Here is a 12,532-nt window from a genome sequence, read left to right as displayed (position 1 = left end):
GGTAAAGACTTGAGGGTTTTTATTTACTTGTTGTGCCTCAGTTCCCACAGAGACACGCTTCTTCCAATATTACAGTTGAGCAGATCTCCCTGGAATGGTCTGTAAGCAAATAATATTGCTAATCTTCAGAGCACAACAGAAACATTTAGTGATGTGACTGTTCTGTAGCACTAATAGGAAAAGAATGGAGGACTATAATAATTCTAATATACCAGGAAAGCATCCTGTAAAAACCCAAAAGTAAAGAGATGGAACAACTATTAAGAACATCTCAAAGAAAATAAATAACTTTAAATTACTCCCTGCATCAGAATGACATGTTACTTAAGTTTCTGCTAAAGGGCAGAAAACCAGCCACTTGCCTTTGACCAGAAACTGGTTTGGGTGGGGGGCTACTGCTGCTTTATAATGACACATACAACCTTAAATATCGCACTCTTTACATGAAAAGATGATGATTCAGGAGTGGCCAGTTGTAACAGGTTTAATGATGAACTTCAAAAGACATCACATTTAGTTTTCATCACAAATTCTTCTGGCAGACCCATCAACTTATTCAAAGCAAAAGGCTACCCAAAGCCAAAGAAAACTACAGCATGTGGGGTTTCTGAAGCACTACTTAATGGAACCACTGGTTTCTGGTAAGAACCACTGGTTCTTAATGGAAACAGTGGTTTCTGATAAGCCAGCAACAAACACTACGAGGTGGTAATGAGACTGCCTATCCCATGGCTCCAACAATGAAAAGAGAATTTCAAAACCTCAGGTATTCCTACTGTCAGATCTGTTTTTTGTTATTCATGTCATTTTACAGATAAAATTAATTAATTCCAGGCTAAAGCTCCCAATAAAAGCATGGGTGTTCTTCTGGAGTGTTGAATGGTTATCAAAACTCTTAGGTCAGCTGCTTGAGGAAACCAATTTATATTTCCTTTCAATGATGTGAAGGCCCATTTCTACAACCCTACAAACAGCGTAAGTGACTAGCAGATTTAGAGAGGTACTCAAGACAAGCACATACATTCATGTGAAAGAACTGAATAGGTTTTTCAGAAGACAGTATTTTCTATTGCTTTAACTACAAGAACCATCATTTTTCATTTACATCATTCCATTCTTCTGCCAATTACTACCTTTGCAATTCATCCCCAACCAGCAGAACTTCATTAAAATTTTAGTTTCTTCAAAAATAAAACAAGGAACCCTTGCTAAATCGCTAAAGAAAATTTGTTGTTCCCTCACCCACAATGTAGTGATCACCACCCTCTGGGAAGTTTTCCAAGTCAGTGCAATGGACAGAAGCACTGACCTGCAGCCATCTCCAGAAAGTAGGAAATACTGTCAGGAAGGCAAAAGACTGTCTGGTCACAAGGTACTGGCTTCGAACAGCAAAGCAAGTTTCACACCAACAGAACTTTTCTGTAGTCTACTGTTGAGGGAATGACTAGATCACTAGTCTAGTGCTCAAGTGCAGCTTGATGAGGACCACAGCAGGACAATACAAAAAGAGGCTTGTGTTCCTGCTTGCAGAGTGTATCAGTTGAAACCTTACTACTGCACATATCAATTCTGGTTTGGGGTAAAGACAAAACCAAGCCCCACTCTGCAAAGACAGTCACAGTAGAAACAGGATGGAGAGCGGGAGAAAGGGGAGAACAGGCTAGGAAGTATTGCCAGAAACAGCACCTACAGAAAATTCAAATGTATGGGCTTGTCCATAAAGCTTGTGGGAAAGAATTATACACCTTGAATTGCAGGCAAATGACTTAAGTGTATTATGAGACACTCCTGCTTGAGAATTATACACATCTTATATTACACTGTGTAGAAACATGTATTTGTGTAGTATGATGTTTACAAAATATATATGCAAGAGCATTTGTCCTTTCATGTTCTTTCCATGTATGTGGTTATAGATTCTCAGCAAAAAGGAAACAAAGGCAATTCTAGCTTTGAAAGTGATGAAGGCTACACTGCTTAAGTGTTCTTCACTAGCTTCCCCTTCAAGCTTGTCTTCACCGAAACAAATACCACACAACAGGGAAGACAAATCATAGGCCGTTCCCAATTCCTTCTGGACAACAAGGCACTCCATTAGCTTCACACTGAGAACCTCAGAAGAACTGCAAGCAGCAAACATCTGCTAAATATATTCCAGTAGGTTAGCTCTATTGTTCAGGTTCTTAGAAATCCATAGCTGTATCTCCCCATTTTTCAAGACTAGTTCCCTGTGATCATGATAACAAGATCCCACTCCTCTTTCCTTAGAGTTCCACAGAAGCCACTGTGTTCCTGCTTCAGGAGGTTATATTCCCACCACAGAAGCTTCACAAGTTGTGAAGAAAACCATGCCTGTGCATTGACAGTTGCAGATTTGAAAAACTACAGCCAGCTTTGCATCTCCTCTTCATATTTTTGGGGATCAATAAAAGGCTTGTCAATGGACCGGATCATCAGCTCGCCACAGTACACACATTCAGCTGCCACAATATCATCAATGTCAGCTTTGATCTGTTCCCGGCTCTGCTGCCCCTTCCCCAAGCTAATGGTATCTGTGTCCTTGGGACGATGGTGGCTCTTGGAAGGCTGACTGGTAGCTGCCAGCTTCTTCTGAAGGTCTTCAAGTTTTGCCTGCTTATAGGCAGGAAGGTTTGAGAAAACTGCTTGGAGGAGACAGTCATAGTGAAACATGTGACCACACAGGAAAAGGTAAAAAGGGCGGTTTAGAAGTGGAAAGTCACAAGCAGCACATTTTTCCTGAGGCTCCACAGAGCCATACTTATTTCGCATTTCCTGGATGTCCTCTCTGATTCTCTTGGCACTCTGTGTGGCTTCCTCCATCTCCCTTTTCAGCTCCTCAATGTGCTTATTGTAGTCCTCCAGGGAGTTACAGATTGCCTCCTTGAAATGGTCAATAGTGACAAAGTCTGGAAAGAATGGCAGGACGTCTTCAATCTTCAGCAGGGCACAGCTGGAGAGGCAGGCCATTGCCTTCTTGACATCCTTCTCTTCCTGAACAACGTGGCGAGCAATCTTCAACCAGAGCTTCTTCCGGAGTTCCTCATCATCTTCAGGGAGATCTGCACACGACTTGGCAAGATCAACATCCACCTAGAAGTCAGACAGACAAGGAAACCGAGTTAAGCTTCCCTCTTTGTTTATCCACCATTCAACTTCAAAGCCTGCTGTCCATTACAGGAGGCATTAATAGAAAACTTCCATCGCTATCTCACTGCCTAGGGCTGCACTACTGGCCTGCTACTTGTAAACAAGTCAAACACCTCTCCTCTCCACCAGTATTCCTCCCTGAAGATTTGTTTGCTACCCAGCAGAGAACAACAAAGCCCAGCACTACAGTAAGGGCAAATCCATGTTACAGTATTTTCGCTGGCCACACATTTCAACAAAGACATAGCAATGCCATGAGAAAAAAAATCCAACATCTCCCTGAAGGTTAGACTAAGCTGACAAAGGCATTCTTCTGTGATAATTATCACAGCTAGAAATAGGAAGTAATTAGACTCCTGAACAATAGCTATACAAGTCTTGCATAAATGCAGATATGTTAAAGGTATTTTATGTTAGAGACTGAGCTCAAGACAGACAATATTCCCCCTTGTGCTTTCCACACCCGTACCCTCAATTATGGCTTGTCACAGTCAGCTGTCTACTTAAAACAATTGTGAAAGCACAGAAGTATGTTAACAGAGACAGGTCTTTCTTCCTAGATTTAGCTGCACAGCTCCTATACTGATGAGTCTGTCCAGTTCCTCTCAATGCTCGGTTGTTCAAGATAACTTGAACAAGCTACATTCCTATATACCATAGCACGCATGCACAGACACACACACACACCTGTAAGGCGAGATCCACAGCCTCCTCATACAATTCCATCACTTTGTAGATATGGACACATGCGTGGTGGTGCCCGTGCTCTGCGCACAGGCGTAACGCATACTTCAGGTCATAGTGGATCCTGTTTGGGTTGGTTCCTGCTTGCTCCAGGTATGATAGCAGTGAGTCCGGCCGACACAAAGCGTAAAGAGACAACAGATAGTTGTGAATGGCTTGCTGGGTTTCCTCCAACTGATAGACACAGAACTCCATATATCTAATGGCTTCATTGATCTGCTGGGTGCTGGCACTCTGGCTATAGTTAACAAGGGCTGGAATGAGGTTCCTGGCATCCAGTCTAGAGCCCATAGAAATCCAAGCATCAACTACCTTCTTGGGAATATGCTGGATGAGGACTGGAGAGAACTTGTAGAACAGCTTCTCGTCTCTGTGCCTGGACAGCACATTTAGAGCTTCATCATATTCATCGTGCTGGCAGTGGTGAGCTACTACGCGCTCATAGTCCTGCATGATGACTGCAAAATAGACCATGTGCTCCGTGTCTCCATGGCTTGCCAACAGCTCATAAATGGATGCCCGGTTATTAAATAGACAGTCCTTGTTTTTAGGACTGCTCAGGAAAGTGCGAAACTTCTCCCGTGTATCCAAATAGAGATTTCGCTGTGAGGGATCTCCTTCCAGTATACCTAGCCAGTTCAGGTACAGCTCTGTTAACCATGTGGTCAGCAGAGTGGTCTGTGTCTTCTCAGAAGGCTTTAGGTTACTTAGCTTCTTAAGCAGAAACTCCATCAGGGCCTCTTCTTGCTTGGCTTCAATGAACTTAAGGGCAATTTCCTCAAAGTAGTTCTGGGTCAGCGCATAACATTTGGCACTATCTAGATACCTCTTGTTTTGGAAGCAGTGCTCTGCTTCTTTCGCCAGCACAATATCTAGGCACTCTGGACGGTCCTTACAATACTCTTTGGCTAAATCAAATTTGTTCATATTCATATACATCTTCCACACGTCTCTAGATTCCCGCTGGACGTGGTAGCGGAACACTACTTTCTCAGTGTGGATCCATATCTGCTGGACTGTGGGATCTTTGATCATACGCGTCAGTAAGCCAAACTTCTCCAAGAACAGATCTTGAAAAACAACCTGCCCATTCAGAGTGCATACAGCCTTCACCCGGTCAGGCAGCAGCAACAGGAAGTGGAACTGGGTGAGTACAATGGATATTGGCTTGTTCACAGTTATGTCAATATCAGAAGGATAAACCCAGACCCGTTCATCACTCAGAATTGAATCAGGACGGCTATAATCCAATGTACCATATAAAACACCATTTCCCATCATCCAGGCAAAGGAGCGTGGGTTGGAGCGCAATTTTGGGGTGTAAAAGGCTATCTCACTGAAACCAAAGTTGGCCGGGAACTCCCGGAAGCTGGGCAAATGGTCAGCATGCATAGCAAATATAGAGCTGAAGCCTTGCTGCTCTGTCCCTTCAGGCACTTTGCCTACAAACTGGAAGAGTCTCTTTCGAGTGGTGGCTATAATAAAAAATTTCCCTTCTATCCCTCGTTCAATCTCCAAGCAGCAGACTGGGGCAGGTCCTGATTCCTCCTCCAGAGTGTAGACCTGTCGGAAGTACTGGTCGGGATTAGTGCTGAAGAGGCTTCCCTCACTGACAGAGATTTCGGCCTCATAGATCTGTCCCTGGGCTGTCCCCACCAGGATAGGCCCAGTGTTGGTCTCTGAACCAAGAAATTTGTTCCAGCCCACACTTTCAATCAAGTGGCCTTTCCAGCGGGAGAGTGCTCGCACCTTCTGAACACTTCTGTTCAGGTAAAGGCATTCACTGGTGTTCAGAGCAATCAGGAGATGAGAGCCTGCCAACAGGAGAGAGGTATGGGAAGGAGAAGGAGAGAACAAATTAAGACTGTGCCTAAGCAAGCCAAATTCTTGAGGCTTCTAATCCTCACATTTGATAAGCTCCGATACCAACATACTTAATCCAAGACTCTCCCAGGCATTCATAGGAATGTGGGGGATTTCCATGCTGGATCAGAATGGTGGTCCATATGTTGCAAACTTAAATTACTAGTCCCAGATGCTTCAGCAAGTATGTATTCTTCCGTTTCAATAAGTATTCTAAGGACAAACAGTTCCCAGAGTTCTCTCCTATCCCTGGCAGTTGGTGACAGATATGAGCATCTCTTTCCAAACTTTTGGTTTGTTTTTTAAAATCAGTCAAAGCTACAGTGAGCTGCAGATGTTTTATGGTCCTTTTTAAAAATTCTTATATAAACACATACAGCACAGGGTGACTGCAAAGATTTCCTTTCCTTATTGATTTTAGCAGCCTTGCTCAGAACAGCCTAACTGCATGTGTGCATTTCAGAGAGTTCAAAAGCAACAACACACACGCAACAAACCAGTGTTTTTCTAATAGCAGGGAGGCAAATCAGTAGGCAAGGCCTCTGGGCAATGGAGCCCTGCCCACAGAAGAACCACATTTATGGAACAGAAAAAGAACTCCTTCACCAGCACTTGTTATGCACGTTCAATTGCATCTGCTGCCAACCACTATCTGTAAATATGTAAATATACATAGTCCGTTCCCTCACCTGTGTGGTCCAAAAACATCTTGTAGACTTTGGCTTCATCTTTGCGTCCCAGCTCTACCTGATTAGGTTCATCTGGCTTCCCAAGATCAATCCTGCAAAGAGAAACCATGAAAGCATGTTTCCAACAAAAGTTCGTGGAGGCGTTATTGCTTACTGTTTTCCATACTGGGTTCATGGCTTCTTATCCAGTTTGGAACTGTAAATTCCCTAATACCTCACGAAAAAAAAGAGGCAGGGGAAAATGAGCAACAACTTCAGGTCTCTGACAGCATTACCTGAGAAGGGTGTCTTTGCCAAGGCTCATACAGAGCTGGTTAGAGGAGACCACTAAGCTGTTAATTTTCTCCGGAGGAGCAAAATCAATCCTTTGCTTGTTAAATATTGGCGTTTCCTTCTCCAGTCGTGCATTCACATATCCTGGAGAAAGAACACGAACACTTAAAAACAAAACAAGAGAAAAACCCACAACAACCACCCCACACTACATCAAAATCTAACCTAAAAGACTAGAAGGATCACCACCTGCTCTGGAAAAGGAGTGTGCTCCATGGAGCATGAACACAGAGAGCAGCACTCACATAGATATGTAAAACAGGACAGAAAAGTAGTAGTACGTTTGTTTTGTCACGGAACTGCAAACTGGTCACAAGCATTAATTCGAGAGCACACAGAATTCAAGTGACAAAACTGTCACATAAACTGCATAAAAAGCTGAAAAGGGGAGCAGAATCACAAAATAATTTGTTTTCCTTGGTCGACAGTTTATTTGTTAGAGACAGGAAAGTATGGCTGGTATTACATAAGACACAAAGAGGGCTCTGGTTTGACACTCCCATAACAAGATACCCAAGAGACTACTGTGGTGTTAACTGAAATGTATTTCTCTCTTATTCCATGTTGGAACTGAATGAGCTATCACACTTGACATCCATCATTCACAAGCTAAAGCTATTTTTAAAGCCATGGTGGGTTTTTTTGTATCCACATAGCAGACATCATAGAGAGAAGTCTGTTGGATTATTTGCTGCAGGGAACACAGCTGGAGGTCACAATGATGCTTCTACCATAACCCTGTTTTACCAACCGTAACACTATCCTAATTGCAACTTTCCAGCTCCTGCTGGAAGGCATGAAAACTACTTATTAGAGCCAAAACAATAACCAAGACCTGGTGATTGCTGAATCAATGCTCCAGTCTTGGCATAAACTGCTTCCTGAGCCAAAACCCATTCAGACTGGTTTACTGTTTCATGGCAAATCCCAAGATGGAACCTGACTAACCTAATCCTCAGATCCCTTCAAAAACCATGCCTGAATTCTAAGAAATGCCCAATTAAGTTAAGGTTAGAATTAAGGGTTGAAGTTTGACAGGACACGGCCACCTAATAGGACACATGCTGCATTTTGAGCTCAACCAAGCAAACCTGACAAATGAATGAACTGAAAATGGGAGTGTGTACAACCAAATCAAGTTAGCTCATGTGACTAAGTATTCAGCTAGTCAGTTTAGTCCCAACCAGCTTGGGAAATGTGGCATCCACAGGAAGGCATGTTGAGGGATTACCTATGAAGGAGATCTAGGCAGAAAAGGCAGAGAACACAGAGGTAAGGTCTGACTTGAAGGAAGTGACATACTTCTGGAGAAATACGGTAATAAATAAATAAAACTTTGAAATCTGTTGCTTTAAAAACCTCTTACGATCTTCAGTGCAGATGGGCAAAGCACAAGATGCAGTTCAAACCCATTTCCTTGGCTTCGACAAAGGCAAAAGCCCAGTTATAGGCAAGCAGTCAACAAACAGGTTAACCTATAAACACCACGTGGCAGCACAGAAAAGCAGCATGACAGATTTAGTTTTCACTGAAGATGGGTAGACCTCTGCACCCAAAAACGTGGGACTTGCAGAGATGTCATTCTATTCCTAAATGAGGACAGCACTTTTTATGGTTTCCTATGAGGAAGCAAAACACTACAAAAGAGCTCAGATACGCCAGTGAACTGCAAAATAAGAAGGCATTCATACAAAATCAAAACCAAGTGATGATACTCATTAGCAAAACCCTGGAACATATGTGCGTCCACAAACAGATCTTATCACAAAGTTTCATCCATATCTGTCCCACGGGACAAGCTTTCCCAGTGACTGAATTTCCCATACGCACAAAGTCTTACATAACCCTCTGACAAAGAAAACAGCAGAGGATCTCTGACCGCATCAGCTCAAGCCAGAAAGCAAGACGGATTGATACATCGCTAGGTTAAGTCATCTGCTTCGCTCCATGTGCAAGTGAAGGACTTCTAAAGCAAGCAGATCCTTGCAGCAGCTAGCCTCGACAGGAAGATCAAAAATGAGAAGAACTATAGCAAGTTAAGGCCATTCACGGACAAAGTAGCTAACTAGGAAGATGTAAACTTAAAGAAAAAAAGAAACCTGGGATTGTATCTCAGAGGAAAGACTGTTTCAACCCTAAAGAACATAGGCCTGACTCTTTCTAGACTGGGACTAACAGCAGCACTTTGAAGCGCACTCAATACCTATAATGTCCCCCAAATTATCCTGAAGAACTCTTAATTTCAGCACTGTTGCTGTTGAAAAAGCCAGTGGGGTAGAGGAAAGCAGCCTGCTAACACTACGAATCCTTTAATTGCCTATTCCACCAATGCCTTCTTCTTGCCTCTGCCTCACCACTACACCAGCTGCAGGATCTTTAAACAATTCTTGTTTTAAAGGAAAGATGCACACGCAGGAACAGACAAAGCAACCACAATCCGAGTAGGCAGCCTTTTGCTCAGCACATATGTTTTTTTCTTACACATTGTTCCACATCTTAAACATTACCCACTTATGCAAATGTGCATTCCTTTATTTCCAGTTAAGCAAAACAGATGTTCTTCATTCCAGATTAGGGAGCTTCAATGCCACAGTTTAAATTTGCTGGTATGAACTGCGGTTCAAAACATGAAGACAAAGCTCCCAAGCTGCAGATTCACATGATGTCACAGCTAACCAATAAATGTAAGTAAATATTTATATACATCTAAAAAAGAAGGATTACTCTGATGGGAAAAACCCACATACCAACAGATTACCAATACACATTAATTCAGGTAATCTTGAACTTTTCTCAGATTGCCACCAGGCAAAACAAGGCTGACTGAGACAGCAAGGAAACCCAAATACGGGAAGGAAAGAGAACTAGCACCTATCCACAAGTAGGGGATGAGAGCTGGGGGGGGTGTGTGTGTGTGTGTGTGTGTGTTGTGGTTTTTTTAATTCAGTCATAACTCAAGCCAGTGGATTGGATTGCAGCATTCTGAACTCATTAGGACTGTACCCATTACAATTACAATCCACTGTAGCATCATCATCACTAACATGAGGATTTTAACCAGCATCCATAACAGGAGAAGGATGAACTTTAATTTACAATTCTCTATAAAAACGAGATGCCTATAACATGCATTCCTTTCAAACAATCCCCTCCTTCATCCTGACCCCAATGTCCTTCTTCTGTTCAGGCGAGATTCTACTGCAACATTTCCCACCCTGATTTCTAGGCAAACCTGCATTTTTACTTAGAGCTTTTAATCTGTTCAAAGATCTAAGCTCACCAACATCAGTCAAGTCTAGCGGGTCAAAGTAGGTCTTTTCATGCTGGAACTGCAGTACTTGGAAGTTTACAATGCAGCAGTACTTTATTTAGTGTGGCTACTAAAAGTGGTTGCTTCTTTTCCACACTTTAGGTTTGCAACAGAGTCACTGCTTGGTTATCTACAGCTTTGTACCTGCAGTTTAACAAGCACAGGGAACAACTGACTGAAACAGAGGAACAAGTTTTAACATCTTCCAAAATTTCCAACCTAACCTTAAAGACTGCTTTCAGGAAGTTAACTGTTTACTTGCATCTTTTTCCAAAATCAATTTGCTTAAAATTCAGATTGTCCAACTTCTACCAGCCCAAGTTTTTTTCAAAATTACCAGTGTAGTCTGCTTAAAGAATAATTAAAATCCTGATTAGACTGTGCCTTTGCAGTTGAGAAGTTTCCCAAACTTCCTTTGCCAACATCAATTGCCAGCAAACAGGCAGATTTCTCAACTCTAAGACAGCCATGACTGGAGACAGTGTTGCAGCAGTCAAGAGAAGCTTAGTCCTTGAAAATTTATTTTTGGTAACACAACTTGTCCCAACACTGTTTTGCACAAACCCATTCAGGACACTTACTCTATATGTAACATTACACAACAAAATAACTATGCCTGTTAAAACAAACACAGGGAACATATCTACTTCAGTACCTAGGCTGAGTAACTCTAAGTAATCAGAGTAACTCTGAGTAATTCTGCCTTATACTCAATAATATACACAGTATGTCAGAATTCATCAATTCTAACCAGATATATAAACCTCACAATATGGTTTCCCCAAAAGTTAACAGTGGGCAACACTATATGAGGAAAAAAACTTGAAAGAATGTGTCCATGCATTTCTAAACTTGTAACTCAAAAATGCCAGCTCTGCAGAAAACCTGCTACTACCATGACAATACGAGGTAACAGAATCCTCTCATAACCTACATTTCCCTGCCACACTCAGTAAATGTTGTGAGGTGGCATCTAATAGGGAACAGCTATTGAACCTAATGAACCTTGAATTTATCATGGAATATACCTGCCATTTGTTTGCTTTCTCTCACGTGAAAGAAGCAACTGACTGGTCATCACACTGTTACTTTACACTGATTGTACACCTCCCTGAATAGTACAGTATACCAAAACTTCACAGACCTTGACAGAAAAGTTCAATAGTGATACAGATTGCTTTCTTGGTAACCTTCTTCAGCAGTCTGCCTAAGGGAACCAATTAAGTCTTTGGTAAACTACCCCTGGGTTAGGAAACTAAGCCTACGCAGGTACAGGTGTGCACACAGCCAGAATACTCTTTAACAGCTGGGTTCCTCAGAAAGAGATAAAAAAAAAAAAAAAAAACCAAAAAAAACCCAAAGCAAGCTGATGAGATGATCTCAGACAACTACCACAGCTCTGAACTGAATGGTGCTGAGGTGTGGTTATAATTGGTGACTATGAAGGCATGCCACTTCACATACACGTGTTTCCACCACACACCACGGCACAGGGGCTATGGCCTTATGAAGCCCTCCTACAGACAACCAGCACCTCAGTTTTGCTAAGATGACCTGCATCACCCCTAAGTTTCATCAGGAATCGAGTGTCCCCTGCGTCAAAACATTTCACACAGCAAATGATGACAAAACAAATCGCAGCTGAATGTTATGCCACATAGACTGCAACACACCTTTTCCTGAAAGCATTCCCCACAGCCTGACATGCCCTACTCCCCCCTCCTGCCCCTAACTAATGAGCTGCCACCTTGCCTCCCCCCTCTCAGCAGGAAAACCCGCAGCGGGACTCCCCGCACACCGGCAGCCCCGCCGAGGGTCTAAGGGTGGAAGCAGGCCTCCAGCCGGCCGGACACCGGGCCTAGCCCTCCGCTGCGGGGGGACACGACGTGCCCAGGGCCTGGCTCTAACCACAGCGCCGCGCTGCCCCCGGGGGGGCCTACCGGAGTGCGGGATGCCCACGCTGGCGCGGCTCTGCTGCACGGAGGCGGAGCGGTACAGGGAATCCTCGTACTCGTCCAGGATAGAGGCCATGGCCACCGACCACCGGCACCCCGGGCCGCACCGGCCGCTTCCGCCAACGCTCAGCTGACCCGCGTCACGTGCCCGTCGGGCGGCGCACTGCGCCTGCGCCTCGGCCCCGTCCCCGCCCACTCCCCCGCGCGCGGGGCGGGATCTGCCGCCCCAAAATGGCGGCGGGAGCGCGGTATGCTTTGGCTTCGTGGCTATTGGTCACGCTCGTAGCCGCGGCCCGGATATTTGAAAGGGAATGAAAGGGCTCGAATTTCTGGCAATTATTAAGACTAAGCTTCGATGTATGAAAGCTTTGCTTGTGCTTTGCTTCCTTTGTTTTAAAGCTTTCCTTGTGTTTTGCTTCATTTGTTTCTCAAGGACTCCTGACTCAACTGTTTCCTTAGGTCCTTTTGTC

The 12,532-nt window shown here is 43.6% G+C and overlaps 1 protein-coding gene across 1 annotated transcript; it reads right to left on the bottom strand.

Moving 5' to 3' along the window:
• Positions 1 to 466: 466 nt before the first annotated feature.
• On the bottom strand, positions 467 to 12,207 carry VPS18 (VPS18 core subunit of CORVET and HOPS complexes). The gene is made up of 5 exons (XM_074867795.1): positions 12,048 to 12,207; positions 6,740 to 6,881; positions 6,465 to 6,556; positions 3,856 to 5,726; positions 467 to 3,111 (listed from the first exon to the last, which is right to left on the bottom strand). Exons 1-5 carry the CDS (start codon positions 12,136 to 12,138, stop codon positions 2,383 to 2,385), a joined length of 2,925 nt encoding a protein of 974 aa, XP_074723896.1. The 5' UTR covers positions 12,139 to 12,207; the 3' UTR covers positions 467 to 2,382.
• Positions 12,208 to 12,532: the final 325 nt, after the last annotated feature.

This window comes from Strix uralensis, chromosome 4, assembly GCF_047716275.1.
Source record: "Strix uralensis isolate ZFMK-TIS-50842 chromosome 4, bStrUra1, whole genome shotgun sequence".
Classification (NCBI taxonomy): domain Eukaryota; kingdom Metazoa; phylum Chordata; class Aves; order Strigiformes; family Strigidae; genus Strix; species Strix uralensis.
Note: the sequence above shows the minus strand (reverse complement) of the source record. Positions and strands in the feature narration are given on the sequence as shown.

Bases quoted from the DNA above. Each gene is read 5' to 3' on its own strand.
- VPS18 (XM_074867795.1), bottom strand. From the start codon at position 12,138: ATGGCCTCTATCCTGGACGAGTACGAGGATTCCCTGTACCGCTCCGCC. The intron at 5,727-6,464 runs GTGAGGGAACGG...TCCTGTTGGCAG, and splicing joins GATGTTTTTGGACCACACAG to GCTCTCATCTCCTGATTGCT. The intron at 3,112-3,855 runs GTGTGTGTGTGT...TCTGACTTCTAG, and splicing joins CTGTGGATCTCGCCTTACAG to GTGGATGTTGATCTTGCCAA.